We start from the raw sequence: 27,534 nt of genomic DNA, 5'->3' as shown, positions 1-27,534 counted from the left end.
CACGCCCTGTCACCACTCAGCTCAGGAGACCCAATGTTACCTGCATCCCAAGACTCCTCGTGGCTGTCTGGGCCTTCCCAATCGCCAGTCCTGGGTAAGGGCTCCTGCAGGATGGGCGCTTTTCTGGGGAGCCCCTTATTTGGTTCACAGGGATTCTCGGGACAAGTCTCCCTGAGGGTGGGGGCCAGGCTGTTTCGCGTTCTGGCTGGTCCCCACTCCTGGGGTCCTGGCTCACAAGAAGGGCTCCATCATTCCACCTGGCTGACCCCTGGACCATGCAAGGTGGAGGTCATTGTCCTGATCCAGGTCCCGGCCCCCATATGACTTAGGTGTGCAAGTTTTCCAAGGGTCCAGCAGGTGTTTCCTGAAGCAGGAATGAACAAGTGAAGGCTGGCTGGTTTTGCTCTAACTTCCAGTCGGCATCCTAATCAAGCAGCCGCACCCTCTCGGCGGGCCTGAGCTACAGCCTGAAGGCGCTCCCTGGGTGCCCGAATAGGACGGAGGGGTACTTGGGCTCCTGCAACCAACTTCTTGACAAGCAAAGTTGAAACAGACCGGGCCTAGAACTGCAAATACCTCGCAGGGTTGGGCAGGGGACCGGCCGTCTGTAAGGCACTTGGAAAGCCTGGCTGCAGGTCGGGGTTAATAGCCCCTGGACTCGTGGCACGGACTGCGCATCAACGCGCCGCGTCTGCCAAATTGAAACACCGTGGCCCACTCGGTCAGAGGTCGCGGTGGGGATGCCGCCCCGTGTCGTCGGACCGGGGCCCGGGGACCGCCTCGCGACCGCACTCCCCGCCCCTGCCCGCGCCCCCGGCCGGTGACCTCACACGTGGCGCGGGGCGGGGACAGCGGCGCGGGGGCGGGCCCGGCGACAGTGCGCGGCCCCGGCGGGAGCGAGCGTGGCCCGTCTCGGCGCCGCCATGGCCACCGTGGACCTGGAGAAGCTGCGAATGTCCGGGGCGGGCAAGGCCATCGGCGTGCTGACCAGCGGCGGAGATGCGCAAGGTGGGCGGGGGCGCGGGGCCCGTCGCCGCGGCGGGGGGGTGGTTTCTGCCTGTCCCTGGGCCCCTCCGGCCGCGCTCGCCCCCTCCCCCCCCGGCTGCGACCCGGGGGCGCGCGGCCGCCGACCCCGCGCTGCAGCCTGCGCCCCCAGGGCCGCTCTCCCGGGCCCGCTGCGGGTCCCCCTGTCGGCGCCCGCGCCCGCCCCCCTCCCCGCCAGACGCGCCCGAGCTGCCGGCGGACGTGCCGCCCGCCACGGCGTCCGCGCCCCGCCTCCCGGCCGCCCGGGGGTGTGTCTGCGCGGCGCGGTGGCCCCGGGACGCGCGCGAGTGGCGGCGTCACACTGGCGCCCTCGCCCCTCCGGCCGGCCCGGCCGCTCCCCGCGCCCCTTTCCGGGCAGCACGTGTCCGGACCCCGTTTCCTGGAGGTCACGCTGAGCGGAGGTCGCCCGGGGCTGGGCAGGTCGCCCCTCGGGCCCCGGAGCCCTGCTCTTCCTGGTTCAGACACGCTACCTGGGGCCGTCGTGCTGCCCCGAACCACCGCCTCCCCTTCGGGGCCGCTCAGACGCTGCACCCCTTCCCTGTCCCCTCCTCCATCCGGGCTGGCCGGGCTGGGAGTGGCAGACGGACCAGAACAGCCGTTCGGGTGGAGGCCTAGGTGGGGAAGAGCGGCGGGTGGGAGCGGCGCTGGCTGGGCTTGGGGACTTTTCTTGCGCGCAGACCCGTTCTCACCCCTCCGTGCAGGGGAAGCCAGCTTCCTGGTGGCCTGCTCCCTGGGCGGCCCCGCGGCGGGGGTCTGGTAGAGCGCGTCGGTGTGTGTCCCCGCAGCCTGGTCTCGTCCTGACTGTTGCTGTCCAGGGCCTCGGGCCTGGGGGGCCGGTGTGGCACCTCCCCTGCTCAGCCAGCCAGCCCCATGCCTGCCCGGAACCCCGGGAGGGACCTCAAGTAGACCAGGACGCAGACTGCTGCAGGGATGGGCCGGGTCTGCCTCCTTGCACGTCAGGGGCTGCAGACACGCTCTCTGCTTCCCTCCCCCCCCCCCGCCCCCGGCTCCCCATTCCCCCTTCAGAAGCAGGGAAGAGGTAGGAGGAGGAGGCCTTCAGGAGCCCAGGAGGGCAGAATCAGCCGCCCTTGGCGTGCTGCCCTGCGCAGGGGCCCTCCTGCAGCTGGTGCTGAGCCCTCTGGGCCTGGCCCTTGTTGCCTGTTGGCTGGGCAGTGGGGGCGGCCTGAAGCACGCAGGGTGAGGGGCGCAGCCGTGGAGCGTGGCCTTGGGGAGGCATCGTCCCCGATCAGACCGTGGGAGAGGCCGGGTGTAGGCGGGGAGAGGCACATCCCCAGACTCCCTTGGTTCCTGCTGGCGCAGAGCTGCCCCCCCTGCCCCCCACGCTGCCGTCTGCACAAGGAGACAGGAGACCTGAGGGGCTGGAGAAGGTGAAGCGGCACGCATTAGGGACGGGTGCAAAGCCCTGTGGGTGGCATGCCCCTGCCCTCTCCTGGCGCAGACTAAGCCGAGGATGGGGCATCAGGGCGGGCGGCTGAAGGGCCAGGGAGGAAGGGGCCCTGGGCGCGAGGGAGCTGTCAGCCCGGACGGGTGGGCCAGATGAGAGCAAAGCCTGTGTGCGTTGCTGGTCTCCACGCGGCCAGCCTGGCCCTGGCTCTCACCCAGAACGGGCAGGGCCTCTCGGATGCGGCTGGAGTGTGGCCGGCCCTCGCCGCCTTGCCTCATGCCCTTCTCTGCGAGTGTCCTCACTTCCCAAGAGCACGGGCGCTCTCTCTGACGTGGAGACAGGGTAACCTGGGGTCCGATGCTTGGAGCTGCCACGGGGGGTGACTCCACACCCTTCCCAGTTCGGGGCTCAGGGCCGATGCTGGAAGGAAGATGCAGGGGCCAGCAGGTATTCCAGGGGGAGAATGGAGCCTTTCTGGTGTGTAATTCCTGAGACCAGTCCGTGGGTGCAGGCCCTGGGCTGGCTCGCCCTCCTGCCTGCTCTGCCCCCACGATCTGGCTCCAGAGGATGGGTTCTCTTAAGTTTAGGGGGCCCCGTTGCCTTCCAAATAAAGGCTGAGCTCACAGGGCCCCGATGACGCACCCGATGACACATGCCCTCCGGTGCGGGTGCCGGGCTGACAGCAGCCATGGAGAGTGGGGACCTTGGGGTGCACTTTCCTCCTGGATGCAAAATTCTGCATTTGTTGGAATGCGTGAAAGCCACCAGCCTCATGGAGTAGAGGGCCAGACCTGGTGGTGGTTGGGCTGTGTCGATGTGACCCAAGCATGGCCCTTTGTAAATGGGGGAGGGGGCAGAGCATCCTCTGCAGGCTCCAGCCTCTCCTTTCCTTTTTTTTTTTTTTAATTTTATTTATTTGACAGAGAGAGACACAGCGAGAGAGGGAACACAGCAGGGGGAGTGGGAGAGGGAGAAGCAGGCTTCCCGCGGAGCAGGGAGCCCGATGCGGGGCTCGATCCCAGGACCCTGGGATCATGACCTGAGCCGAAGGCAGACGCTTAACTGAGCCACCCAGGCGCCCCAAGCCTCCGCCTTCCTGCCCGCCGATTGAGAGAAGGCGGGGGCGGGGGGGGGCAGACTTGGTGCGAAAGTAAGAAGACTAGGAAAGAGTGGGACCTGCCCCCCCCCGCCCCCGTCCCTGCAGGCGGGACTTAGCTCCCCCCCTACCGCCCCCCACCTTGTGTCGTCCCAGCCAGGCCCCCAGCCTACAATTAAAGTTGTTCCTCCGAGCCCAGTGTCACCACATGGCCACTTTCTCACACATTTATTTTTCGGGGATCGGATGAGGAAAGGTCACGTGAGGAACAGCTGCGTGGACTTCAGACTGCGGTTTGGTTGCTGTGTCCGTGGCCCATTGCAGGGCCGAGGGTCGGAGGCCGAAGCTGCTCTCCTGACCCCGCCCGGGGCTTGGGGCTTGGGCTGCTGCCTAGGGTTTATTTTGAGAAAGAAAAGCAGATTAAAGGACAATGAAAAGGCTCTTTTGAGAAGCAGCTTACAGTGAGGTGTGCAGGGAAAGCCAGCCCTCGGGCCGCGTCCCCACGGCAGCTGGCCCAGTCCTGTTCTGAAATTCACGCCGTCCCATAATATGGTCTGAACGGGGTAGCATGAGCCCGGGGACCCTCCGCTGTCCGGGGCCCCAGGCAAGCCCACCGGCGGGCTCGGGAGATGATCATGACCCCGTGACGGTGGGCCTGGGTCCCTGGCCACTGCCCTCCTGCTCCACCAGTCCCCACCTGTGCTCTGTGTCCTCACCTCCCGGGCCAGAGGTGGGGCTTGGACCTTGAGCCTGCAGTGGGCCCACAGTGGCCTCGCCTCAAGATAGGAGGGAGTGGAAAGGCTGGGCTGGCCGGGGCCTGGGGCAGGGTGGGGGTGCAGGGGTGGGGCGGGGGGGAAGGTTTGCTGCTATCTCATCTCCCTCCCCACCCCCACACACCGGCTGGCGGGTGTGTGGTGCCCTCCGGGATCCTGCCTGAACTTCATTCTCTGCAACCCCACTTCTCCCCCTTTGGGGTCGTGAGACATTTATGATTTCTTCAGCAATGGGATTCTCTTGCTAAAGTCAAAAGCGTAAGCAGCGAGTGTGGCCAGCTCCGGTCCCGGCTGGCCTCTGCTCTGTCCCCGGGTCGTCCGGGTGCCCCTGCCCCTGGAACCCCTGGCATTGGACCTCAGCAGCAGAACCCTCGGCTGCTGGGTGGGGACAAGGAGAAGTCAGGGTCCATCCTGCCACTGCCCTTACCCGCTGGGGCTCCAGCAGGCCCCCTACCCCCCTTCCGGAACCTCAGCTTCTCGTCTGTGGAGTGGGAATAGTGGCTCTCCTGGGAGCCCTGTGCCCAGAGCCTACGCATGGGAGGGGCTGTCTGCTGGGTTCCTCCTCAAGTGCTCTGTGCAGCCCTGGGCCCTGCTTCCAGGCTGCAGACCTGGGAGACTTGTGTAACCAGGGTAGAGGCCCAGAGTCCTCACGCCGGGGTCGCCAGGTGGAGCACACACGCGGTGAGGGACCCCGGAAGCCAGTAGGCCCAGCTGGGGGTGGCCAGAGGGCAGGGGCTTGGGGTGGGGGGGTCTGCCTTCCAGGGAGAGGGCTCCCTAAGCTTGGGACAGAGCACAGGATGTGCGTGTGCGCTCGCAGGCCGGGACTGGCAGGAAGGAAGGAGGAGGAGGCGGTGGTCTCTGGGGGGCACCGACACAGGGCACCTCTGCGATCTGGCCCCCAGACCCGGCGTCAGAGGATAGGACCCAGGGTGCGTGGCACTGGGGCCACTGGCCAGGGTACGTGACCTGCCCATCCGGCCGCCTGGAGGCTCGCTCACTGGGCAAGACCCCATCCCCCCCCATCAGCAGCAGCAGGGGGCCGCTCTGCAGGCCGCCCCGGAGGGCTTGGTTCAGCTTCACCTCGTGAGCGCCCACTGTGCCCCGGTCCCCGAGGACATGGAGGGGACCTCAAGCAGACACCTTTCTGTCTGTGGGCTGCAGTCTCAGAAGCAGCCGTGAAGAGGGGGGCTGAGGGTCCTCTGGGCGTGGAGCATTTCCCACACGCTGCCCCTTCTCCTGCCCCGGGAGGGCTCATCTTTCCAGGGTAGCTGCTAGGGCCAGGGGGCTGGGGCTGGGCGGCCTGCTGGAGTCTGGTGGCTTCTGTTGGCGTGTGTGGGCTGGAGGGCAAGAGCCGGAGCCCAGCCCAGCTGCACTGCCTGAGGCTGCCGCACCCCCCCGTAGATGCTGGCCAGCGGGGCACCGTCCTGTCCTGCCTCACAGCGCCCTCCCTCCAGGACAGGGGGCAGGGGGCTCAGACCTCGGGGCCAGTGGGCACTGCCCTCGGTGGGCTCCCTGAGCTGCGCCCTGCTGTCGTGGCCTGGGAGTCGGCAGCAGAGCAGGAGAGGTGGGTTTGGAAGGTGCCCCCGTGGGCGCCCCCTTTCTATCTTGGGCCAAGCACTCAGCTGCTCGTTCTCACCCCCCGAGGGCGGGGCCTGGCCCTGTGGGGCGGGGGGTGGGGGCTCTGCTGAGCAGCCCGTGTGGGACTGGATGCGGCCCGTAAAGGGTCTGGAGCGTTTGCACCCACCTGGTCCCCGGCTCAGGCCGAATCAGGCCGGGCGCGGGTTCTCCTGGTTTAACCCTAGGGGCACCTTATTTCTGAATGCTCAGAAGCTGAAACAGCCCTGCAGTGGTTCACCCTGTGCCTGACCGGGCCCCCAGGGTTGACCTTGAACTCCTGGCTCGGTACCCCCTGAGATGCAGGGGACGATGGTCCCGGGTCCCGACATGTGTGCGCCTCCACTGATGGGTGTTGCCCCGCCCCCTCGCAGGTATGAACGCGGCTGTCAGAGCTGTGACGCGCATGGGCATTTACGTGGGAGCCAAAGTCTTCCTCATCTACGAGGTAAGGCACGGGCCAGGGTCCCGGGCCCCCCCCACGGCGGCTAGGCGGGCTGTGTGCTGGGGCCAGCACGTGGGGAGGAAGGACAGACCCCTGACCACCACTCATGGTTCAAAGAGCAGGGATGGGGACGTGGAGGCCGGTCAGAATGTGTTGGGTCGGGAGGCGCTGGGCCCCGGCTCTGGGGTGTAGGTGGGGAGCCCACCCTGGGTGCTTGTGGGGCGGGCCATGGCCCTTGAGGTGCAGGGTGGGGGGGGAGCTGTGGCCCTCAGAGGCCCAGGACCTCATCCCCACCCACTGTCCTTCCAGCCCCGTCCTCCTTGGACCCCAGCCCTCCTGCACCCTTCAGCACGCACAGGGCAAATGGTGTCCAAAGTACCCATAGTAACAGTGGGGGCGACAGAGCATTCTTGCTCTATCTCTTTCTGGCTGAATGCGGCCCCCTTTGCCTTGCCCCCCCCACCCCATCCCTGTTTCAGATTTGAGGCTGACCCTCCAGCCTGCGGGTTCCCACACCCACGCACGGGCACCAGCTCACACACCCTTGTGGAATGTTGCCTTGTGGTGTTTTGGCTGTTGTGTTATTTTGTTTTCACTTTTTGCATAGACTGTAGCGAACCCCAGCCAGTTCCGTCTCCCCAGCTCTCCTCCTCTGCCTGTGGGCTGTCCCTGTCCCTGCACCTTGGCCCCAGCTCAGGCCGGTCCACACGCAGCCCTTGGCTGCGCGGGGATGTCTGAGTAGGTGAGCCAGTGAGCAGGTGGGCAGGCCCTCCCCTCAGACCAGGCTTGCAGAGTCTCAGGAGCTGGGCAGGGGGCGCACACCTGGTAATGGTCTAGAACCTTCTGGGTGACAGGGGAAGAGTCTCCAGGGACTGGCTGGTTCCATGCACAGGGAGGGGTGGGTCCCGCCCGGGCTCCCTGAGCTTGTGTGCCTGTGACAGGTGTGTCCTTACCTCCATGACTGTGACCTGTTTCTTCGGTTAAGCAGGGATGTTAGGGCAAGCTATTGCAACATCGTGAATGAATGTGCTTTTCACAGTCCTGACACCGGAGGGTCGGGAAGCGGGCCTGCTCATACAGAAATGGCCCGGGAGCCAACACTGGACCTCGGGGCTCAGAGGTGACGCAGGGAGCTGCCGCAGGGCTGGAGAGGGAGAAGGGGTGGGGGGAGGGCGGGGTGACACACCGTGGGTCGAGGTATGCAAAGACATTCTAGAAGTTTCCAAGGCTAGGAAAGGAGGGCTGTGTCTGTCAGACTTCGACTGTAGCTGAACTGACCGGCCACGGCCAGGTCTCCGGGGTGCTGGGTGCACAGCGGGGCAGGGGGGCCAGGCCGGCACTGTGCTTGGGCCCTGCGCCCGGTCCTGGGCTCCTGTGGGCGCAGAGCTGCCTGTTCGTAGCTGCTTGCTCTGGGCGGTGTCAGCTGTGGGTTTTCAGGTCATTTTCTTGCTTTTTCTGGAGCCTGGGTGGGGGGGAGGGGCTGGCTTGTGTCCTAGTGGCAGAAAATTCCTGAGGGAGATGGGGGGAGGGGGGAGGGTCCCGACCAGACCTAAGCGGGAGAAAGCAGCCTGGTGGTCCCTCAGGCCCCCCTGCGACCCTGGCAGGGTGGGCACCTGCCCCCCCACCCCCACCGCCAGGAGCCTTTGCCCTGCCTGCCCCAGGGCCTCGCCGCCCAGGCCCCTGCAGGCCCAGGTGATGGACGACAGGGTGAACTGGCCCGAGGGGAGGAGGCGGGGAGGGCTGCAGGGAGGAGGCAGCCCTGCTCCTCTCAGCGCGGTGGTGCCGCGTCTTTTTGCTGCTCATAAACACACATGCGCTGTGTCCAGACCATATGAAGAACCCCGACAGTTAAGAAAGGGGTAGGCCACATGATGGCAGAATGGGCAAGACGCTGGAGCCCGCCTCCTCCCAGGCCCCCCCGGTGGCTTCTGTCCTAGGAACTTCCAGTTAGAACCACCTGCAGGGACCGACACACCGTCGGAACGGAGACTAGGCCGCGGGGCGGCGGCGCGCACCCGACGTCCGGCCGTGTTGCCCGTTGGCGAGGAGGTGGCCACGAGCACGGGGGGCTCCGTGTGGGCGTGCCGTCAGCCTGGCCACACACCCGGTGACTATGGGGCCCCTGCTCGGACACGTGTGCGTTCTTGGCAGCATGATCTGTGAGCCTCAAGCTGGAGAGCGCCCAGACGTCCATCAGCAGGGGACAGATCACAAGCCCGTGGGGCCGCGGGATGACGGTGGTGCAGGAGCGGACACGCACCCCGGCACTGGCGGTGTGGGTCCCCCAGACGCAAAGGGCAGACACTGTGGCCGTCGGTACCCGGAGGGGGCAGGACAGCAGCTTCCTCGGCGGGAGGCTCCGGGTCAGCGGGCCGCTGGGCGCTGGGCTGCTGAGGTTTCTGGTCTCGGACGTGGCGTGCGGGGCTCGGGAGCTCGTCAGGCCGGCCGCCGGCGAGCCTCTGCCGCGTGTCAGCTCTAGTCAATAGGCTCCCCAGCCCGGCAGGAGGGCTTCTGGAGGGGCCAGCTGGGCGCCCTGGGCTGCTCCCTCTGATAGCCCGAGACCGCCGGCCAAGCCCAGCTTTATGTCCCCAGGCCCCGGGCGTGGGGGAGCCTCGGCGGTCAGGACCCTGCCAGCCACATGGGGTTTGGGCGCCACGTCCCAGCGCCCTGTCCGGCCGACGTGCCGTGGGCGCCTGGCTCACGCGGGCCCCCCTCTGGTTTCAGGGTTACGAGGGCCTCGTGGAAGGAGGCGAGAACATCAAGCAGGCCAGCTGGCTCAGCGTCTCCAACATCATCCAGCTGGTAAGGCCTCAGTGGGGCGACCCCTTGGTGCCCGTGAGCATGCCCATGCACGCACACATACACGGGCGCGCGCACACACACAAGTACACACGAACGCCATCCCACAGCGGGCGGGCTCCGGGCTGACCGGCCATCGGCTGTTCCGGGGTCATGGGGACACGATGGCTCCAGGATGGCTCTGCTGCGAGATCACGCTCAGTCTTCAGCGAAGGGCGGGCAGGGAGGACAAGACCCTTTGGGCAAGGTGTTCCACGGCCTCCGAGCGGCCTCTCCCACCCTCTACCTGGTCTCCCCCTCGGTCATCGTGCTGAGCTTCCCAGTGACCGAGGCAGCAGGCAAGCTGGTGTCTCTCCCCAGCTCACAGAGGCAGGGCCATTCAAGTGGCCGATCATCATTGGAAGGCACAGGTGGGTCAGCGGGAGCAGTGGGGGGCCAGGGCTGGACCCTGGTGCCCAGTCACGGCCAACCCCGCGGGCGCTGCCCACCCCTCCTGCCCAGGGCAGGCATTCCTGATGGACTCCACTCCCCCAGGCACCTGTGGGATAGGCCCACTTTGCCGTCCCTGCTCTGGTCTGTCCACTGGGACGTGGATGAGCCTCCTTCTTGGGCTTCACTAGACACCCCCCCCGCGCCGTGTCCTGGAATGGGGCTATGGCCTGGTCCCTCAGGCCTCAGACCCTGATCTGGCCATTTGCTCTGCTCTAACCCTGTGTCTGAGGATGGCCGTGGCCTCTCTGTTCTGGGTGAGCAGCCCTGGGGAAGGGGCTTTAGGCTGAGTACTAAGCTAGGCTGTGAAGCAGCATCGAAGGCAGGCAGGTGGAAGGGGCCGGAAAGAGCTGGTGTTTGGGGAGGAGTGGGGGGCCCAGGGCATGGAGGCAGGAGGGGACAGAGGGGCAGAGGGGGCAGGAGGGGCTCTTGGGAGGAAAGCTGAGCACCTTCAGGAGGGCCGCCGGGAGGCTCCCTGCCATCCCCCCTCTCCGGCCCCAGAGTTCACTGTGGGGGGCAGACGAGGGGGGATTTGGCCTCTGCCTCCAGGCTGGGGCCGCTGCACCAGCCCCGTAAGTCTGGGGCCCGGGGCCCGGCCTGGCGGGTCTCACGAGCAGCGTGGCGGGACCCGGGGCGCTCTGCTCTCCAGGTCTGGCCGGAGCACAGCGGGCCTGCGGGTGTGCGCCGTGGCCGCGTCCTGGGGGAGCCCCGGACCCAAGCTGGCCAGGGCCGCGCTGCTGAAGGCGTGTTCCTCTCGCGGCGGCTCAGGGAGCTCCCTGCGCTGGTGGCCCGGTGGCCGGCCTATGCGCGTGCGCGCGTTACAGATTTCAGGGCCTTCTCTCTCCACCACCTTGTTTGAACTTCTGAGCCTGGCACGTGGGCATTCTTCTCCTCACTGTAAGTGCGAGGAGGACCCCGGAGCAGGGGCACCTGGCCAGGCTTCCAGAGAAGCCCCTGGACTCCTCTCTCTCTGTCGGTTCTGCGAGGCCCACCAGCCCCTCGCTGCGCAGTGCCGGGGTCCCCCTGGAGCGCCCGCGTACCCCAAGGCTGCCGTCTCGTCCGTGCAGGGCGGCACCATCATCGGCAGCGCCCGCTGCAAGGCCTTCACCACCCGGGAGGGACGCCTGGCGGCGGCCTACAACCTCGTGCAGCGCGGCATCACCAACCTGTGTGTCATCGGCGGGGACGGCAGCCTCACGGGCGCCAACATCTTCCGCAGCGAGTGGGGCAGCCTGTTGGAGGAGCTGGTGGGGGCAGGTGGGTCGGGGGCCCGGCACGCAGCGGCCGGGGCGGCAGGAACGGGCAGGACGAGGTCATGGGGACGTGAGGATGCGGGGTGCATCTGCCTGCTGGCTGGGAGCAGAGGGCCTGGCCCGGCCCAAGGTCAGGGCATCCCTGGCTGTGTCCCAGAGCGCCAGGTGGTTTCGGCCAGTAGCGAGACGTCAGTGTTTGGGGGCGCAGTGGCAGGGCCCCCCCGGCAGCATCCGCGCTCCTGGGGGTGGACAGCAGTCCCGGGGGCCATCCTGTGCTGTGTGGACACGTTCTGTCTGTAAGTGATTCCCGGACGTGGGTTACACACCTTGTCACAGTTTGAGGTCGGAAAGTGGTGTCTGGGAGTTGCGTTCAGTCCTTGTGAGGCCCCAGGGAGGGGAAGGAGGGGTGCACTCTCCCAGGCTGCCCGGGAGGTCTCTCGGGCTCAGCCTCTGCTGCAGCCGCCCCACCCCTGCTGCAGGACCCGGGGACTGGGCGGGGGGCTCTGAGCCTGGGACCTGCTGGGGCCCCACAGCCTGGGGGCTGGGGCGGGGCCTCAGGGCTGGCTCCTCGCCCAGGCAGGATCTCGGAGGGCACGGCGCGGACGTACTCGCACCTGAGCATCGTGGGCCTGGTGGGCTCCATCGACAATGACTTCTGCGGCACCGACATGACCATCGGCACCGACTCGGCCCTGCACCGCATCATGGAGGTCATCGACGCCATCACCACCACCGCCCAGAGGTGAGCGGGCCCCCCCGCCCCCCCACGACCGGGCAAGCCTGGGATCCTGCCTTCCAGCCCGGGGCTGAGGCTGCTGCTCTGCAGGGTCAGCAGGGGCCCCAGCTTTGTATGCGGTCTTTGTTAGGCTGCCCGCCAGCCCCGGGGCAGGGGTGCACCCCTCGGGGCGCTCAGACTCCTGGCCAGGGATGGCCAGGCCCAGCGAGTGGCCCTCCGCCGTGGGAGCAGCTCCGTGGAAACCGGCCCAAAGGCTGGGGGTGAACCCGAGGCAGAGGTGGCCTTTCGTGCAGACACCCGGCTGCCCTGGCAGTGGGGTGGGCTGTCTGTGCTTGGGCAGCTCCTGAGTCTGCTGGGTCGCCAGGGCACCTCCGGGGCAGGGCTGGGGCCGTGGGCGGCCGCTCCCATGCCCCGACGCTATTAATGCTGGGCCGGGCTGGGCCGGGCTGGGCAGACAGCTCACCGGGCTGCGGACTGACGGATTCTACCCTGTTCCCTGTCCACAGCCACCAGAGGACCTTCGTGCTGGAGGTGATGGGACGGCACTGCGGGTACGGGGGGCTGCCCTGGTCGGTGGGGGGAGGGGGTGTTGGCACCTCCACGGTGCCTGGAATGGGGCAGGTGCTGACTTGACGCCGGAGGAGTGAGAGTTCAGGGCGTGGCGAGTCCCGCTTTTGGGGCCTGGCTGTGGCTCAGGGCCGTACCTCCCCCGTGACCCGGGGTTCGGACCGTGGCGCCGGGCTGCACCCCGCCGCCCACGGTAGCACCTAACCCTGTTCTTCCAGGTACCTGGCCCTGGTGTCCGCCCTGGCCTCGGGGGCCGACTGGCTGTTCATCCCTGAGGCACCCCCCGAGGATGGCTGGGAGAACTTCATGTGTGAGAGGCTGGGTGAGGTGAGTGGGGACGGTCTTCTCCCGGAGGTTCCCGCTGCGAGCCGCCCAGACAGCACAGAGACAGATGTCCCCCAGGGTGCGTCCTTGCGCGGAGGAGGACGGCGCTCAGGACAGTGCCCCGGGCTCAGCTCCTCGTGGTCAGTGCTGACTTGGGGAGGGGGCAGGAGCGGGTCACGGTCATGCTGGCTTCCTGGGGGCCGTGGCCACAGCCTGAGCCAAGGGAGGTGGCCTCTTGAAGATGGTGGATGGGACATGGGGCAGTGACCCCAGCAGATGAGGCACCAAATGGGCCGTGGAGGCGGGAGGGGATGGAGAGGCAGCTGGGGGCTGAGGCCTTGTCCGGGGGACGAGCGGAGTGTTTGGGACGCAGCTCTGGCCCCTCAGGATGGAGTCGGGGTGCTGATGTGGAACGGGCAGACGCTCTGCCCTGGGGAGCCCCAAGATGCCCCAGCCAGCACAGGTTGGCCCTTCGGCCAGGGCAGGGCTCAGCGGTGGACAGGAGGGCCCTGAGGTAGGGAGGGGGGCCTTCAGATCAAGGGGCTGTGGTCTGGATTTGAGGCAGGGGGCCCCCTGAGATTGAGCCCCGAAGTTCACACTCAGGCTCGGCCTGCGTCCCCAGGGTGAGCACCGAGGCCGCCCAGGGGCTTGCCCCTTTCTTCAGTTTTGAAGCCCTGGGAGGTCAGCATGCAGGCCCTCTGTCCTCTGAGGGACAGGTGGGTGGGCCCGGGGCTGGCGCTCAGTGTCCCTGTCCCCGTGGGATGGTGGCAGCATCAGTCCCATCCACTGCCCGTGCCGCCCACCGGCCCCTTGCGTTACATCTCTGCCCAGGCTCAGCGAGGCCAAGGGCAGGGCCACGTGAAGCCCAGCGGGTGGGGCTGGCCAGAGGCCCATGTTCTGTCCGTGGGTGGAGTTCTTTCCTTCAGCAGGGGCCCCGTGGCCTTGACCATGTGGAGCGGGGCTCGGTAGCATGGTCCCTGGTCGACCTCGGCCTTGGCTCACTCGCTGCGAACGTGGGGCCAGGCCTTTCTGGAAGGGTCTTTCCTGCTCTGTGAGACCCTCGGGCCCTCCCTCAGCTTCCCCGAGCCTCCAATTCCCCACCTGCGAGGTACAGATATTATCCCCTCTCTGCCCCCTCCCCCCCGGCTCTTCTGCTCCACCTGCTGCCGTCTCTGCCTGTCCCAGCTCACCTGCACCAGTGTCACCTCCTCCAGGCAGTCCTCCACTCCCACCTCTCCCTCCCTTGCACTGGGGCTCACAGGAGCTGCTCTGGCCGTCTTCCTCTCTGAGGCTCTTTGGATGCTGTGGGGCAGACGGGGGGCTTGTGGGCCAGAGTGAATGTTTTGAATATATTTGAAGAAATGAAGGCTTGGGAAGGGCTTTCCCCAGAGAGCTCGGTGCCGCCTTCGACCCTCCACGGCCTGGGGAGGGGAGGGGGTCTCGCTCCAGGAAGCCCTGGCTGGTGGCCGGCACCGTGAGGTCACCCATTCTAAGGATAAGGAAACTGAGGCTTGGAGGTGACCTCGGGGTCCCAGGTTAGCTGCTGGCAGGATTGGCTGCGAGGCTTAAGTCGAGGGCCCCTCTGCCCTGCATCCCGGCCGGCAGCCCCGAGTCCTGGGGAGGCTGCCGCGCCACGTGGCTTCCTGTCGTGACTGCTTTCCCGGGAGCACCTGCGCCGAACCCCCGCTGTGCCGTCTGCCTGGTTCCCAGCTCTGAGGGCGCCCACTCGGCGGCGCTCCTGCAGCCCTCCCCACCCCCTCATCTCAGTCCACCCCTCATCCATGCTGTGTGGGCTGCGGGCCCCTGGGCGTGGACCCTGGGGAAGGCGCAGATTGCAGCGTCGGGGGCAGGCGTCTGCAGGCTGGCCGCTGAGCCCGGGGCCTCTCTGACCTAGACGCGGAGCAGGGGGTCCCGACTGAACATCATCATCATCGCCGAGGGCGCCATTGACCGCAACGGGAAGCCCATCTCCTCCCGCTACGTGAAGGACGTGAGTTCTGGGGAGGGGGTTGGGTCACATAGGATGGGTGGGGCCTCCGTGGGGGCGGACACCCCTTTATCTCCAGTCCCCAAGTGCTCCTGCTGGGGCCCATGGACACCAGGCTCCTGGAGGGTGCTTCCTCGTTCCCGACGATAGCCAGATGTGGGGTGGGCATGCCGGGGGGCTCCCTGAGAAGGCTGGCCCCAGAGGCCGAGCTGGGCCCCACATCAGTTGGGAGCCACCCATCCCCCGGCTTCTAGTCTTTGTTCAGAACATGTTCCCTGCAGGGCAGGCCCAACCCCCATCCCAGAGGCCGAGTCCAGGCCCCAAAAACATCCCCATGACAGGGCCCCGCCCCTGCTGGCCCCTCGGTGACAGTGACCCCCACCCAGTGCAGGACTCACAGCGGTGGGGAGTCCTTTCTTGTGACCTCCACCCATCTGCTGCCCTCCACCCCAGGGCCCTGGGCCCCCATCCTCCTGCTAGGGCACAGCCTGGGGAGCCTCTGTGCCCCCTTTCTTTGGCCGCCCAGCCTCTGTGTTCCCAGTCAGGAGCCAGTCCATCCGCTGAGTCTGCACTGACGGCCCAGAGCCACAGGCCTGGTGGAGCCTGACGAGGGGCTGAACCAGGACCACAGGCCGCAGGGACGCTGCCATGCACACCCACACAGGGAAATGGCCACACTCACGTACTGTGGGCATGAGTCCTGGGCTGGCTCTGCAGGCCCGGGGGGGCTCACACCCCAGCATCCCTGAGGATGGGGAGTGGTGAGGACCAGGGTTAGGGGCCCGTGGGGTGGCCACTAAACCCAAGGACCCCCTGACTCTCTCCCAATGAGCAGTTGGTGGTCCAGAGGCTGGGCTTCGACACGCGTGTGACTGTGCTGGGCCACGTGCAGAGGGGAGGGACCCCTTCGGCATTCGACCGCATCCTGGTAGGTGGGGCCCTGCTCTGGCCCTGGGTGTGCACGCGTGGGTGAGTGTGGTGGGCATTTCCTCGCCGCTGCTGCCCTCGTAGATGAGACCGATGTGTGGCCCCTCCGTTTCTGTGGTGGGCAGTGTGGGGCTAGGGTCCTGTGTCTCGACAGCCTCCATCCCCGCCCCCCACCTCAGCAACCTAGGCTCCCAGGCCCCCGGCGATGGCTTTGGCAGGAAAGGAGGGGGTGCACAGAGGACAAGGCGCACGGCTCAGCCCTTCCAGGGTCTGACGTCTGGTGGTTCTGAGTCCGGCACCACAGCCCTTAGGGTCTGGGGGAGGCCCTGGGGATGCAGAGGCCTGGATTGTGGCCTGAGCGCCACCACTGTCCTGATCACTGCTGGGTCGCTCCTGGTCCTCTGCCACGTGGGAATCCTGTGCCACCAAATGGGGACAGGGTCTGGGGGCCCGGAAAGGCCCCATGGGTGGTAAAGTGCCCACCCACGAGGTCTGGTCACCCTGGGCCTGGGGCCTGCGGTGAGATGCACCTGCCTTCCCCAGGAGGCCCCGGCGTGGTGTCCCCCGCCCCAGTCCCACACGGAGCAGCAGGGACACTGACCCACCTGGCTGGGCGCTTTGTGCCCCCTACGTGAGGCTGCTGGGGTGTGCTCAGGAGAGCCTCCCGAGGGTCCCGGGACAGCAGGGCCAAGCACTGTCCTTCCACTGAGCCTGGGGGGGCAGAGATGTGCGGGGACGGGCTTGGGTCTCCCCTCCCTGCAGAACAGACTGGGCTGCCAGTCTGTGGAAGCTGGCAGAAGACATGAGATGCCCGGGTCAGGGACCGAGGACAGCTAGAGCGGCGGCATTTTGTGCTGGTCCCGAGCCCCGTGCCCACGGGCCACACCTGCACACGGTGGACGGCACCGGGGGCGAGGAGCCTGAGCTCAGGGACCCCAGATCCCCTTAATGGGCTGCCCATGCCGTGCTCCTGAGCGGCACAGGAACGGTCTTCCCTGGGTGCTCCCGATGCCGACCTGAGCAGTCGGTGCCTCGCTCGCAACGTGCAGAAAGCCTCGGAGCCCGGGAGCATCGTCCGGGGGTGCGGCCGGAGGCCGGGTAGCACGCACCTGACCTCACGGGGCAGGCCACAGTGACCGCAGGCCTTGCTTTCTTGAGCACGGGCTGGACCCGTTGGCCGTGCCGGGATCTGCATGTGTGATTTGTCCCCAAGGAGGGCCGTTCCCACATGTTTCAGCTCGCCTGGCCTGCCAGCCCGTGTCCATCGTTGGCTCGTGCACGAGGACCACTCTGCACGGGCCCAAGCGAGAAGCCTCGTCATAGCGGAAAGAGCCCTGAGAACGGGCTCCGGCTTCCACCTGTGCCGTCAGGCGGTGACTCTGGTGGGGACGAGCCTCCCTCACAGGGCTGTCCGAGCCCCCTGAGGGGCTCTCGTGGACAGTGGTCATAGGTCATTTCTGGTGCCACCTGTTCTAGGAGCTTCGGCCAGTGTGTGTGTGTGTTGGGGGCGGGGGATGAAGGTGAGGGTGAAGGGACGTCGGGTGCACGGTGTGGGGCCAGCTCAGCGTGGCCCCAGAGCCGAGAAGGGTCATGTGCACGCGGCTTGGGGGGGGCGCACCTGCTTGAGACCCGCCCGCCCCTCTCCCCGCTCAGAGCAGCAAGATGGGCATGGAGGCGGTCATGGCGCTTCTGGAAGCCACACCGGACACGCAGGCCTGCGTGGTCAGCCTCTCGGGGAACCAGTCGGTGCGGCTGCCCCTCATGGAGTGTGTGCAGGTGGTAAGTGCTCGCCTGCCCAGGGTGGGCCAGCTGGGGGCTCCTGAGAGAGACGCCCCTGCTCTGCGCTGCCGGCCCCCTTCCCCACAGGCCCACCTGTCCCTCCAGGGCCTCTCGGGGCCCCACCCAGCGGGCCTGCTGCACAGGCCCCTCTGCACCCCGTCTGCCTTCCCCAGGAGGCCCTGGTGTGTCCCCCCAGTCCCACAGGAGCAGCAGGGACACCGCCCCACCCGGCTGGGCGCTTTCTGCCCCCCGGACACGCGCGGGGCCCTGCTGCTCCTTTGTTACCTGTCGTGGCCTCGGGGCATCGGAGGCCTGCAGTCCTCTGGGTTGGAGAGGGAGGTGCGAGCATGTCCCCGAGGTGGGACGAGCCCCGAGAGAGGGGTGGGAGCTGCAGAGAGCCGGGGCAGCCAGGGTCACGGAGCTTCCTGGAGCCGTTGGCCCTGGACTGACCTTCCAGGCTGGGCAGGGTGGGATGTCCGGGGCAGGATGGGAGGCAGGAGGACGAGTAGGTGGCCAGAGCCCCTGTGTGGACTCAGCAGGCGTGGGGGGACATTCAGGGACGCCGGAGCAGAGGGACTGGGGACACTGGCCCTGGCTCTGCAGGCGTCAGGGGGTGTGGAGGTTTGGCCTCCCCGATACTTCCCCTGGAAGGCCTCTGGCCTGACTGCTGCCGACTGCTGCCGGCCCTGCTTCTGCTCTGGTGCCGAGGCCCTGGCGGGGCCCCGTGGAGCTGAGGAGGAGCGGGCCCTGCAGGGAAGACCTGGTGGCCGCCTGGTCTCAGCCAGCCCTCCCGGCTGCTGGCCTTGGCAGTGACCGCGGCCCGGCAGGTGCAGGACAGGCCCCCCGAGTCGGCGGCCGCTGTGAGTGTGCGCCAGGCCTCCTCCAGCCTGTTTCTCGTTTCCGTTAAGACAAAGGAGGTGCAGAAGGCCATGGATGAGAAGAGGTTCGACGAGGCCATCCAGCTCCGCGGCAGGTGAGGGCCTCCCGGGGCCTGGAGCCACGGCGGCCGTGTGGGTGGGGGGCCCACTGCAGACCTTGTGTGGCTTGCACACGGCTGTGCCCTGAGGCCCGTGCCGCTGAGTGGGAGTGGAACGGCAGGAGCAGGGGCTCAGTGGTCCCTGCGACTGGAAGCCGGCAGGCTGTGGGGTGGACCAGAGCTGCCGTGCTGGGCGGAGGGGAGAGGGCGGCTGGGTGGGGTCTGGGGGGGGCGTCCACAGAAGGAAGCAGCAGGGGCAGGCCTGGAGGGGCCCGGGGGACGTGCTTTGCTGAGCGGGGCGTGCGGGCCGCGCGTTCTGCAGGGCTGTTCTGCCTGCCCCCAGCTAGGGCTTAGGGTGGGGTAGTGGGCCGCTTCTTCGTGGCTGAGTGGGGTGGCCGTGGCTGTGGGCTGCATGATGCACGACGGCTTCCTTTCCAGGAGCTTTGAGAACAACTGGAACATTTACAAGCTGCTTGCACACCAGAAGCTCTCCAAAGAGAAGGTGAGGTGGTGTGAGCCGCAGGCCCCTCGGTCACTGTCACCTCGGCGGCCGCGGCTGAGCCTGCCCCCGCTGCCAGGGTCTGCCCCTGTCTGCCCGCCCGCGGGGTCGGGGCCTGCCCAGGAAGCAGGGAGCTCCGAGCTGGCCCGGGGAGCCCGTGGACCCTCCCTCCCGTCGGGGGTCTGAGCCGTGAGCTGAGAGGCGCGGCTACTGCTTGACCAGCAGGTCCTGGGCCTGGACGTGACCCTGGCCGCTTGCTTTGCCAACAGCTGAAGGACATTAAGTCAGGCCCACAGGTGTAGGTCAGGACAGGAGGAATCTAGTGCTTATGAAAGGTTCTAAAATAGCTAAAAGCCTCATGAAATGGGCTTTCCTCAAAGTAAGGACGACAGCAGGACTTGTTTCCGAAACCCCGGGGACGAGGAAAGGGTCCCGTTGAGACCGTCCCGGACAGTGGGGTCCTGGCCCCGGCTCATCCCAGGAGCTAGTCAGGGATGGGCCGCACCCCCGGCCCAGTGGCGTGGTCTCCCCGTCTGGGACTGTGGCGGTGTGACCGCGTCCGGGGCGGCAGGGCTGTGTTCCCAGGACCCGCTAGAACCACGCTGCCTGGCAGAGCCCCTGGCTGGCCACGTGTGGCCACGGAGTGCTCAGGACACGGCTGCCCAGCGAGGGGGGCTGTGTGTGCCCAGCACGCGCCGGGCTCTGGGACACGGTCTGGAAAGCTGATGTGAGAGCCTGTTGGAGTCTCTCACGTTGATTCCAGGTTGAGGTGATACTTAGTTCGTCAGGTTAAACCAACCCTGTTACTAAAATAGGGTCACCTGCTTCTTTGCACTTGATTAACGTGGCTCCTAGAAAACTTCCGTGACCTCTGTGGCCCCCTTCGCTATGCATCCGTGCCGCTTGCCAAGTGCATGGGGCACTGGCTGCCTGAGCCCGGAGTGTGGCGTGATTGCTGGAAGCTTCCAGACAGGCACTGATTCTGGCCCGCACCCTCACCGCCGCCCCCACCAGCATGCTTGGCTGGGTGCCACCACAGTCCCGCTGACGCCTTTGGCTGAGGCCCTGGCGGGTCACGAGCTGGGCTTGCACCATGGCTCGTCTGGGTCTTGGCCAGACACTCGTGGCGTCGTAGGGCAGACGAATGTCATTCCCAGCGGTGTCCACTCAGGGAAATGTGCAGGCGGCCACGAGACCCCGGGCCCGGTTCCGGAGGCCGCGCTCTCGCTGACTTCCGTCTGGGTCTGCTGGTTCCTCCCCGGCCCCGTGCTCACCTTCCTGTCCCCTTTCCTTCTCTGAAGACCAACTTCTCCCTGGCCATCCTGAACGTGGGCGCCCCGGCGGCTGGCATGAACGCGGCGGTGCGCTCGGCCGTGCGGTCCGGCATCTCCCAGGGCCACACGGTGTACGTCGTGCACGATGGCTTCGAAGGCCTGGCCAAGGGTCAGGTGGGTGCGGGCAGTGGGGACGCGGCCCAGCTCCTGCCGCGGTGGCCCATGTGTGTCGTGTGACCCACCCCCAGCTTGCTCACAGCGGACAAGGACCAGGGGGCTCAGGGGACGGAGTCACAGGCGATGGCCCAGCTCAGGTCCACAAAGAAGGGGGGTAACAGGCTCTCTGGAGAGGGGTTAGCTCCCCTGGCAGGGGGCCCGGGACCGTGCTCTGACCTGCAGTGTGCCGCTCAGCGCCTGGCACAGCTTCTGTCCCCTCTCAGATGGGGACACCTGTCACCTGAGGAAGAACGGGTGAGTGCCCCCAGGCTGTCCCCCTGAGGCTGCATGCCCCCCTCCCCTGCAGGTACAAGAAGTGAGTTGGCATGACGTGGCCGGCTGGCTGGGCCGTGGCGGCTCCATGCTGGGGACCAAGAGGTGAGCTGCTGGCCGAGGGCCCGGGCTCCCTGGCCACCGTGGGCAGTGGGGGGCGGGAAACCCAGGGAGCAGGCTCAGGAGGGGTGGGGGCTGCAAGGAGACTCCTGCCCCGTGGCCGGGGACTGGGTCCCCACTTCTAGCTGATGGCCTGCCCGGAGCAGGCTGCAGACCCTCCTGCCTTCCCCTTTGTGGCCGAGAGCGCCCCGAGGTCACCTGTGCAGGGGAAAGCTGCCCGGGAGGCCCCACGCCGGCGAGAGCATCCTCTTGGGCAGGGAGTGGGCTCCCGGGCGGCAGGAAGCATGCGCCCCCTCCCGCGCCGGTGCTCGGGACTCCGTGTCCCCCCGGCGCTGAGCCTCTGCCTCGGCCTCTAAACGGGCATCACAGCACCATGTCCAGGGCCCGCCGTGCCCTGCGGTCAGCTGCCGTGTGGAGGCAGGTCCTGGCAGCCTGGCGTGCTGCACCACGTTCGTCTGATTCGTGTCCCCTGCAGGACGCTGCCCAAGAGCTACATGGAGAAGATAGTGGAAAACATCCGTACCCACAACATCCACGCCCTGCTGGTCATCGGTGGCTTTGAGGTGAGGGCCGCTGCCGGGTGCAGGGAAGTCCACGGGCCACAGCCGGACTCCTGGGGGCCACGGGGTCCAGTGTAGGCTTCACAAAGTTTAAATTGGTGCTGGCAACCGGGCGCTGGTGAGGAGGAGGTGGGGGGGCAGGGGGACGGAGGGGAGAGGCAGGGGGAGGTGCAGCAGCTCCTGGTGGGGGTGGGCAGCCTGGCGCGGCGAGCCCCACGGCCTCCTCGTCCGTCCCCTCACGGCTGTGGCCCGACCCGCCTGTGAGGTGGGGTCCCTCGTGCAGCTCCCGGGCGGAGGTCTGAGCACCTTGGCCCGCGCCGGGGTGACACTGGCGCTCAGCCAGCCCCCGTAAATGACACCTGCCCGTTCTTGCCCTTTCCCGGAGGGGCCCCGGCCCCCTGCCGCCTGCACCACGGGGATGGGTCACAGCAGGGCGGGCAGGCCTCCTTCCCGTCCTCCTCGGAGTCCGGCTTCGCTGGCTGACGGCCGCGCAGCCGGCTGGGTGGGGTCCGCCTGGTCGCGGCCCTGGGGTGGGAGCAGCTGGGTCCCGGCACCCCGCCCCAGGCACTCGGCGGGCCAGCTGGGGAGGTGAGCCGAGGACGCCTGGCCCGGGAGCCCGCTTTCGCCTCGCCCTGCCTCCTCCCGGCCCCCCCGGCCCCGCGGGCGGCCCTGAGCCCCTGCCCGCCCGTGCGCCCACAGGCCTACGAGGGGGTGCTGCAGCTGGTCGAGGCACGCGGGCGCTACGAGGAGCTCTGCATCGTCATGTGCGTCATCCCAGCCACCATCAGCAACAACGTACCAGGCACCGACTTCAGCCTGGGCTCGGACACCGCTGTCAATGCCGCCATGGAGGTGACGCCAGGACGCGGGCGGGCGTGCGGCGGGCTCCCGGGGGGCTGCCGCGGGGAGGGAGGCCGCCTGGGTGTCAGGCAGGGCTGTGGCTCTGGGTCCTGCGGCACGAGGCCCTGGGCTGTCAGGGCCAGAACCGACCGAGCGGGGCTGATGCCCGTGTGGGCCGCGGGCCGTAGTCCCGTCCAGTGAACGGCCGCACGTGGACCAGCTGCGCATGGACGCGGGAGAGCCCAGGCCCCCGGCTGGGACGTGGGAGGGTGGGTGACCTTTTTCTATTTTTTTGCCCATTTTTCTCTTAGTGAGTTTTTTATTTGTAAGTGCTCTTTACAGACAGAAGTAGGATATTGATCCTTTGGCAAACACTGGAGCAGTTTTCTCGACTTTGCTGGTTGTCTCTTACTTGGGATTTAACCTCATGGTTCAGACCCCAGTAACCTACTGGTCTCATTTTTCTTTTCTCAGTTCTTTAATGTTATAATTTCCCTTTCAAACTCTGACGCTTTTGGGCGTCACGTCATTGTTGGCATCTGCAGAGTGTGGACTTTGTGTCACCTGGTCCCCTGTTCCCACGACCCCACAGTCCCATTGACAGATGAGAAAATGAAGGCCCAGTGTTTCCCTGGCCCAACATGAGAGCCTCGTAGCCCCGTCCCTGGCCTGCACCCCGTAGGTGCTGCTGACACGCCCTGTGCCCGGGTGCACAGTGACCCCAGTGAGGACCCTGCTTCACAGGGCCCTGTGGGGAGCGCGTGGGGAGGGCTGTGACGCCCTAGGCACGGCGGGCACGGGGCTGTCCTGGCCTCCGCCCCCCCCCACAGTCCACCCCGGGGAGGGTCCTGGGTGGGTCCCCTGGCCCACGGGGAGGCCCTGACTGCCCCCGCCCCCTAGAGCTGTGACCGCATTAAGCAGTCGGCTTCGGGGACCAAGCGCCGCGTGTTCATCGTGGAGACCATGGGGGGCTACTGTGGCTACCTGGCCACGGTGACGGGCATCGCGGTGGGCGCCGACGCCGCCTACGTCTTTGAGGACCCTTTCAACATCCAAGACTTGAAAGTGAGCTGAGCCCCGAGCCTGTCTCCCGCTGCAGACCCCCCGGCAGGGCTGAGTGGGGTCCCCTCTTAAGGCGCACGCAGTCCCCCCACCCTGTGTTTGCGTTTCGGCCGCCGTGGTCTCCTGGCCTGGCCCCCTCAGCGGGGCCCTGCCGCCCCCAGCTGCGGCCCGCAGGCCTCCCCACGGCCCCTGGGGCACCCAGGCTCCAGGGTGGGCCGGCCTGGGGGACTCCTGCCCTCATAGCCGGCTGACTCCTGGCTCACGCTGCCTTTCCCCCGCGCCCTCAGGCCAACGTGGAGCACATGACGGAGAAGATGAAGACAGATATCCAGAGGGGCCTCGTGCTCCGGTGAGGCCGCCGGGAGGTGGGCCGGGCAGGAGGGGGTCTGCCTGAGCCACGGTGGGGCTTCGGGACGCAGGCTGCGGGTCGGGGCCGCTGTGGAGGGGCAGCTGGGCAGAGCCAGGCCGACGGGCCTCTCCAGGGGCACCGTGCCCTCTCCCAGAACTGGTCTGTGGCTCGGCCCGGTGGGGGCTCAGTGTCTGGGACGAGACCCCAGCCGGCTCCCACTTAACGCAGGCCCGGCCCTCCTTCCAGAAACGAGAAGTGCCATGAGCACTACACCACGGAGTTTCTGTATAATTTGTACTCGTCTGAGGGGAAGGGCGTGTTTGACTGCAGGACCAACGTCCTGGGCCACCTGCAGCAGGTACGGGCGGGGGGCGGGTGCTGGCCTCTGTCCCCGTCTGCGCCTGGGCTGCGGGGCCGGGAGGCTCCGGCAGGATGAGGGCCCCTCCCTGTGCACCCGGCCACATGCTCCTCATCCCTCAGCGCAGGTGCGGAGGGCGAGGCTCCGGTCCCGCCGAGGCCTCAGCACTAGGACGGGCCAGGCCCGGCCCCCTCCGTGCTTGCCCTCCTCTGGGCCTGCAGGGAGCCCGAGCTGTGTGGTTTCCCAGCCCACGGAGGGAGGGCCCCCCTCCCTGGGGGAGTCCGTGCTCGCCGGTGGTGGGCCGCGCCTGTCCGATGGGGGGCCCACGGAGGCCACCCGACTGGATGAGCAGGCAGCCCACCCGCCGGCCTCTGGAGGTGGTTCTCCGGCCGGATTTGGGGTGGAGAAAGAGGGAACGGACTGGAAATACAGGGGGGTGGGAGGGCACGGGCTGTCAGAAGCTGCCCGGGAGGGGGGCTTCCCTGAGGTCACGGTGGGGCCAGGCTGCTGGGCTCCTGGAGCGCCCACCTGCCTCCTCCCCCGCTGCGTTTCCAGGGCGGTGCTCCGACCCCCTTTGACCGGAACTACGGGACCAAACTCGGGGTGAAGGCCATGCTCTGGATGTCGGAGAAGCTGCGGGCGGTCTACCGCAATGGTGCGTGGCAGGATGGGGTGGTGGCCCTGGGCCTGACCTTGCCCTCTGCCAGGGCCCAGGGTTCAGGGCTGCCAACGAGAGTCTGTGCCCACAGGACGAGTGTTTGCCAACGCCCCCGATTCGGCCTGCGTGATCGGCCTGCAGAAGAAGGCGGTGGCCTTCAGCCCCGTCACCGAGCTCAAGAAGGACACGGACTTTGAGTGAGTGCCTCTGAAGAGAGCGCTGGACCGCCCATCCCCATGCCCCGGGCCACCCCACGCCTCCCTCGCCCAGCCGGCCTGTGCCGAGCCCGTCCTGGGGGCAGACGCGGGAGGGACGGCCCTGACAGCACCGCGGGGCTGTCCCCGGGGGGGCTGCCCCTGAGCCCCGATCCCGCCCCGCCACAGGCACCGCATGCCCCGGGAGCAGTGGTGGCTGAACCTGCGGCTCATGCTGAAGATGTTGGCGCATTACCGCATCAGCATGGCCGACTACGTGTCCGGGGAGCTGGAGCACGTCACCCGCCGCAGCCTCAGCATCGACAAGGGCTTCTGAAGCCGCGGCCGCACCTGCCTCTCCCGGCCCCCTCCCCTCCCTCCCCGGAGTCTGCGGGCGGGTGGGCGGGGGGCGGGCAGGGCTGCGGCCCTCTCGGTCTGGCTCCAGGGCGTTCGCGGCCCTGGCTGCACCCACGCCGCCCGCTGGGCTCTCCTACAACACGGAGCCACCCGGACACCCACCTTCTGATCCGGGGGCCGTGGGGGCACCTGTGCGGGGACGCCGTTCCCTGTGGGCCTCGCCACGCCCGCTTCTGTGCGCACTGGCCACCGTGCAGCGTGGAGCTTGCCACCTTTTCTAGAAATAAAATCACCCCGACTGTGGAGTGTGGCCAGTCTCTGGACAGCAGGCCCTGGGAAACCTCCTAGGAGGGTGGGCGGCTGGTGGGAGCCCCGGGCTTGCACACACGGGCCTGCCCTCCCCCAGTCTTGGGAGGGCGTCTGAGCCTGGTTCCAGGCCCTGGGTCTGACCTGGAACGTTCCCTACACTGCCTGGACTGGGGTCTCAGAAACAGCCGAAGACCTGGGGCAAGTGGCTGATGGAGCGAGCACCGCAGGGAGACCCTGGTGGGGGGTGGGCGACTGGGGGAGGCTGTCAGAAATGCTGTCACCACTGGGAGCCAAGGGCCAATGCACCACGAGCTCTGGGGGCGGCATGGAGCCTTGCTCTGCAGGGTGGTGCCGGCACCAGGGTCCCCGGGAGGACGAGCTGGACCTTAACACCATCTGCACTCTCGGGGACCTCCGTCCCTCCTGAGCTCGCCGCACGATCCACTTCTGTTCCCACCGCCGTTACCGGGGCACTCAGTCCAGGGCTGCTCCTGGCCTGCACTCCTGTCCTTGGCACCTGCAGAGGCTCAGGGGGAGGGTCTGGGACCCATGAGGTTTTGTGGGGAGCCCCTGGCCTTGGGGGCTCACAGGCCGTATCAGGGGCTCCTGGCAGGGGATGTCCTGGTTGGGCCTAGGGACCAGGCTGGGGCCCTCTGTCCTTCCAGCTGCCTTCACGTCCCCAAGACCTTGGCAGGGTGCCTTGGTCACTCCAAGGAAGCAGCCGGCATGGTGGGGGCCAGGCCAGGGGACCCCGCCCTCCTCACCGTATGGGCCCCGAGCCTGAGGGCTTTCTGGAGCTGGGGTCCCTCTGGTCTACTCTGCCTGCCAGGAGTGTGGGTGCTCCTGGGGCAGGCCGAGGAGGGGACAGTTCCCCAAGGAGAGGGTCCCAAGTGTCTGAACCTTGACAGACCAGGGACCAGTTCCTGGGTCCCAGAAACCTGAGTGTGCATGTGAGTGCATACGTGTGCACATATGTGAATGAGTGCATGTGTGCATGCCTGATCGGATGTGTGTGCATGAGTGCATATGTGTGCACGTGTATGAGCGTGAGCGCATACATGTGTATGAGTGTGCGTGAGTGCATACATATGAGTGCGTGAGTGCATACGTGTGTATGAGTGTGTGTGCATACGTGTGCATGCCTGAGTGCATACGTGTGTATGAGTGTGCGTGCGTGAGTGCATACGTGTGTATGAGTGTGTGCATGCATGCATACGTGTACATGCCTGAGTGCATACGTGTGTATGAGCGTGTGTACATGCATACGTGTGTATGTGCGTGCGTGCATACGTGTGCATGCCTGCATGCATACGTGTGCATGCCTGAGTGCATACGTGTGTGCGTGCGTGCATGCATACGTGTGTATGAGTGTGTGTGCGTGCATACAGGTGCATGCCTGAGTGCATACGTGTGTATGAGTGTGTGTACGTGTGTGCATACGTGTGCATGCCTGAGTGCAGACATGTTATGAGTGTGCGTGTGTGAGTGCATATGTGTGCATGCCTGAGTGCATACGTGTGTGGTGTGCGTGCATACGTGTGCATGCCTGAGTGCATACATGTGTGTGCATGAGTGCATATGTGTGCACGTGTGTACAGGTGAGTACACGTGTGTGCTTACGCGTGTCAGTGGGGAGGCTGCAGCTCAGAGGTGGGGACTCCCTGGGAGGACCCTGGCTGTGGCAGAAACACCCTCCAGTGTACAGCCACGTGTCCATCTGTCGAGCACACAGCCGCACTCAGCCCAGACGCCAGGCTGGCCCAGGCCCTGCTCCGTGTTGACCCCTCCCTCGCCAGCCCCCCGGCCCCCCCCCCCCAGTGCTGGTCAGGCCTTCCAGGGCACCAGGGCCTGGCCCGGGGAAGGGAGCCGGGGAGCCTCGGGAGCCTAACTGCGGGATGTTCTTACTGGTTTTGCCTGAGCGTGTGGCATCTGGAGATGGCCTCTGCTTCCTGGAGCACGGCCTCCCCCGCCTGCCATGGCCGCCATGCTACAGCCTGGGAGGCGGGGCACGCACCGGCCCGGGCCTGCGGCGGAAGGCCAAGGCGTCCGGGCCCGGCCCCTGCTGTCCCAACACCCCCTCCTTGAAGCCAGGCCCTGGCTCCCCAAGCAAAGGGGGGCTCGTCCTGGAGGAAGCCCCCAAGGCTTGGCTGTCCTGGGGCCATCCCAGGCTGGGAAGCAGGCCCTGAACCCCAGGCCCAGTGGGCTCTGCCCTCCAGCTCATCCTCTAGGACACAGCATGTGGGGTGTCCAG

At 67.1% G+C, this 27,534-nt stretch overlaps 1 protein-coding gene across 3 annotated transcripts; it reads left to right on the top strand.

The window, feature by feature from the left end:
- The first annotated feature begins 850 nt into the window (after positions 1-850).
- PFKL (phosphofructokinase, liver type) lies at positions 851-25,277 on the top strand. 3 transcript variants are annotated; one of them, XM_036097234.2, is made up of 22 exons: positions 851-1,008; positions 6,307-6,380; positions 9,102-9,179; positions 10,733-10,922; positions 11,495-11,660; positions 12,161-12,205; positions 12,440-12,548; positions 14,440-14,535; positions 15,368-15,460; positions 17,113-17,238; positions 18,147-18,211; positions 18,653-18,716; positions 20,015-20,161; positions 20,511-20,581; positions 21,072-21,159; positions 21,856-22,008; positions 22,897-23,061; positions 23,346-23,407; positions 23,654-23,765; positions 24,321-24,420; positions 24,515-24,620; positions 24,807-25,277. In XM_036097234.2, exons 1-22 carry the CDS (start codon positions 924-926, stop codon positions 24,952-24,954), a joined length of 2,343 nt encoding a protein of 780 aa, XP_035953127.1. In that variant the 5' UTR covers positions 851-923; the 3' UTR covers positions 24,955-25,277. The 3 variants fall into 3 exon arrangements, with proteins under 3 accessions (XP_035953127.1, XP_077923689.1, XP_077923765.1); XM_078067563.1 differs by having other exon boundaries at positions 23,636-23,765; XM_078067639.1 differs by lacking the exon at positions 6,307-6,380 and having other exon boundaries at positions 876-1,008; positions 23,636-23,765.
- Positions 25,278-27,534: the final 2,257 nt, after the last annotated feature.

The sequence above is a fragment of the Halichoerus grypus genome, chromosome 1, assembly GCF_964656455.1.
Source record: "Halichoerus grypus chromosome 1, mHalGry1.hap1.1, whole genome shotgun sequence".
NCBI lineage: Eukaryota > Metazoa > Chordata > Mammalia > Carnivora > Phocidae > Halichoerus > Halichoerus grypus.
This window is presented reverse-complemented; position numbering and strand designations above follow the sequence as displayed.

What these genes read in the sequence shown, in the direction of transcription:
- PFKL (XM_078067563.1), top strand. Translation starts at nt 924, where the DNA reads ATGGCCACCGTGGACCTGGAGAAGCTGCGAATGTCCGGGGCGGGCAAG. An exon ending in CTGTCAATGCCGCCATGGAG is followed by an intron (nt 22,009 to 22,896) that starts GTGACGCCAGGA and finishes CCCGCCCCCTAG; the next exon opens with AGCTGTGACCGCATTAAGCA. An exon ending in CAGAGGGGCCTCGTGCTCCG is followed by an intron (nt 23,408 to 23,635) that starts GTGAGGCCGCCG and finishes CACTTAACGCAG; the next exon opens with GCCCGGCCCTCCTTCCAGAA.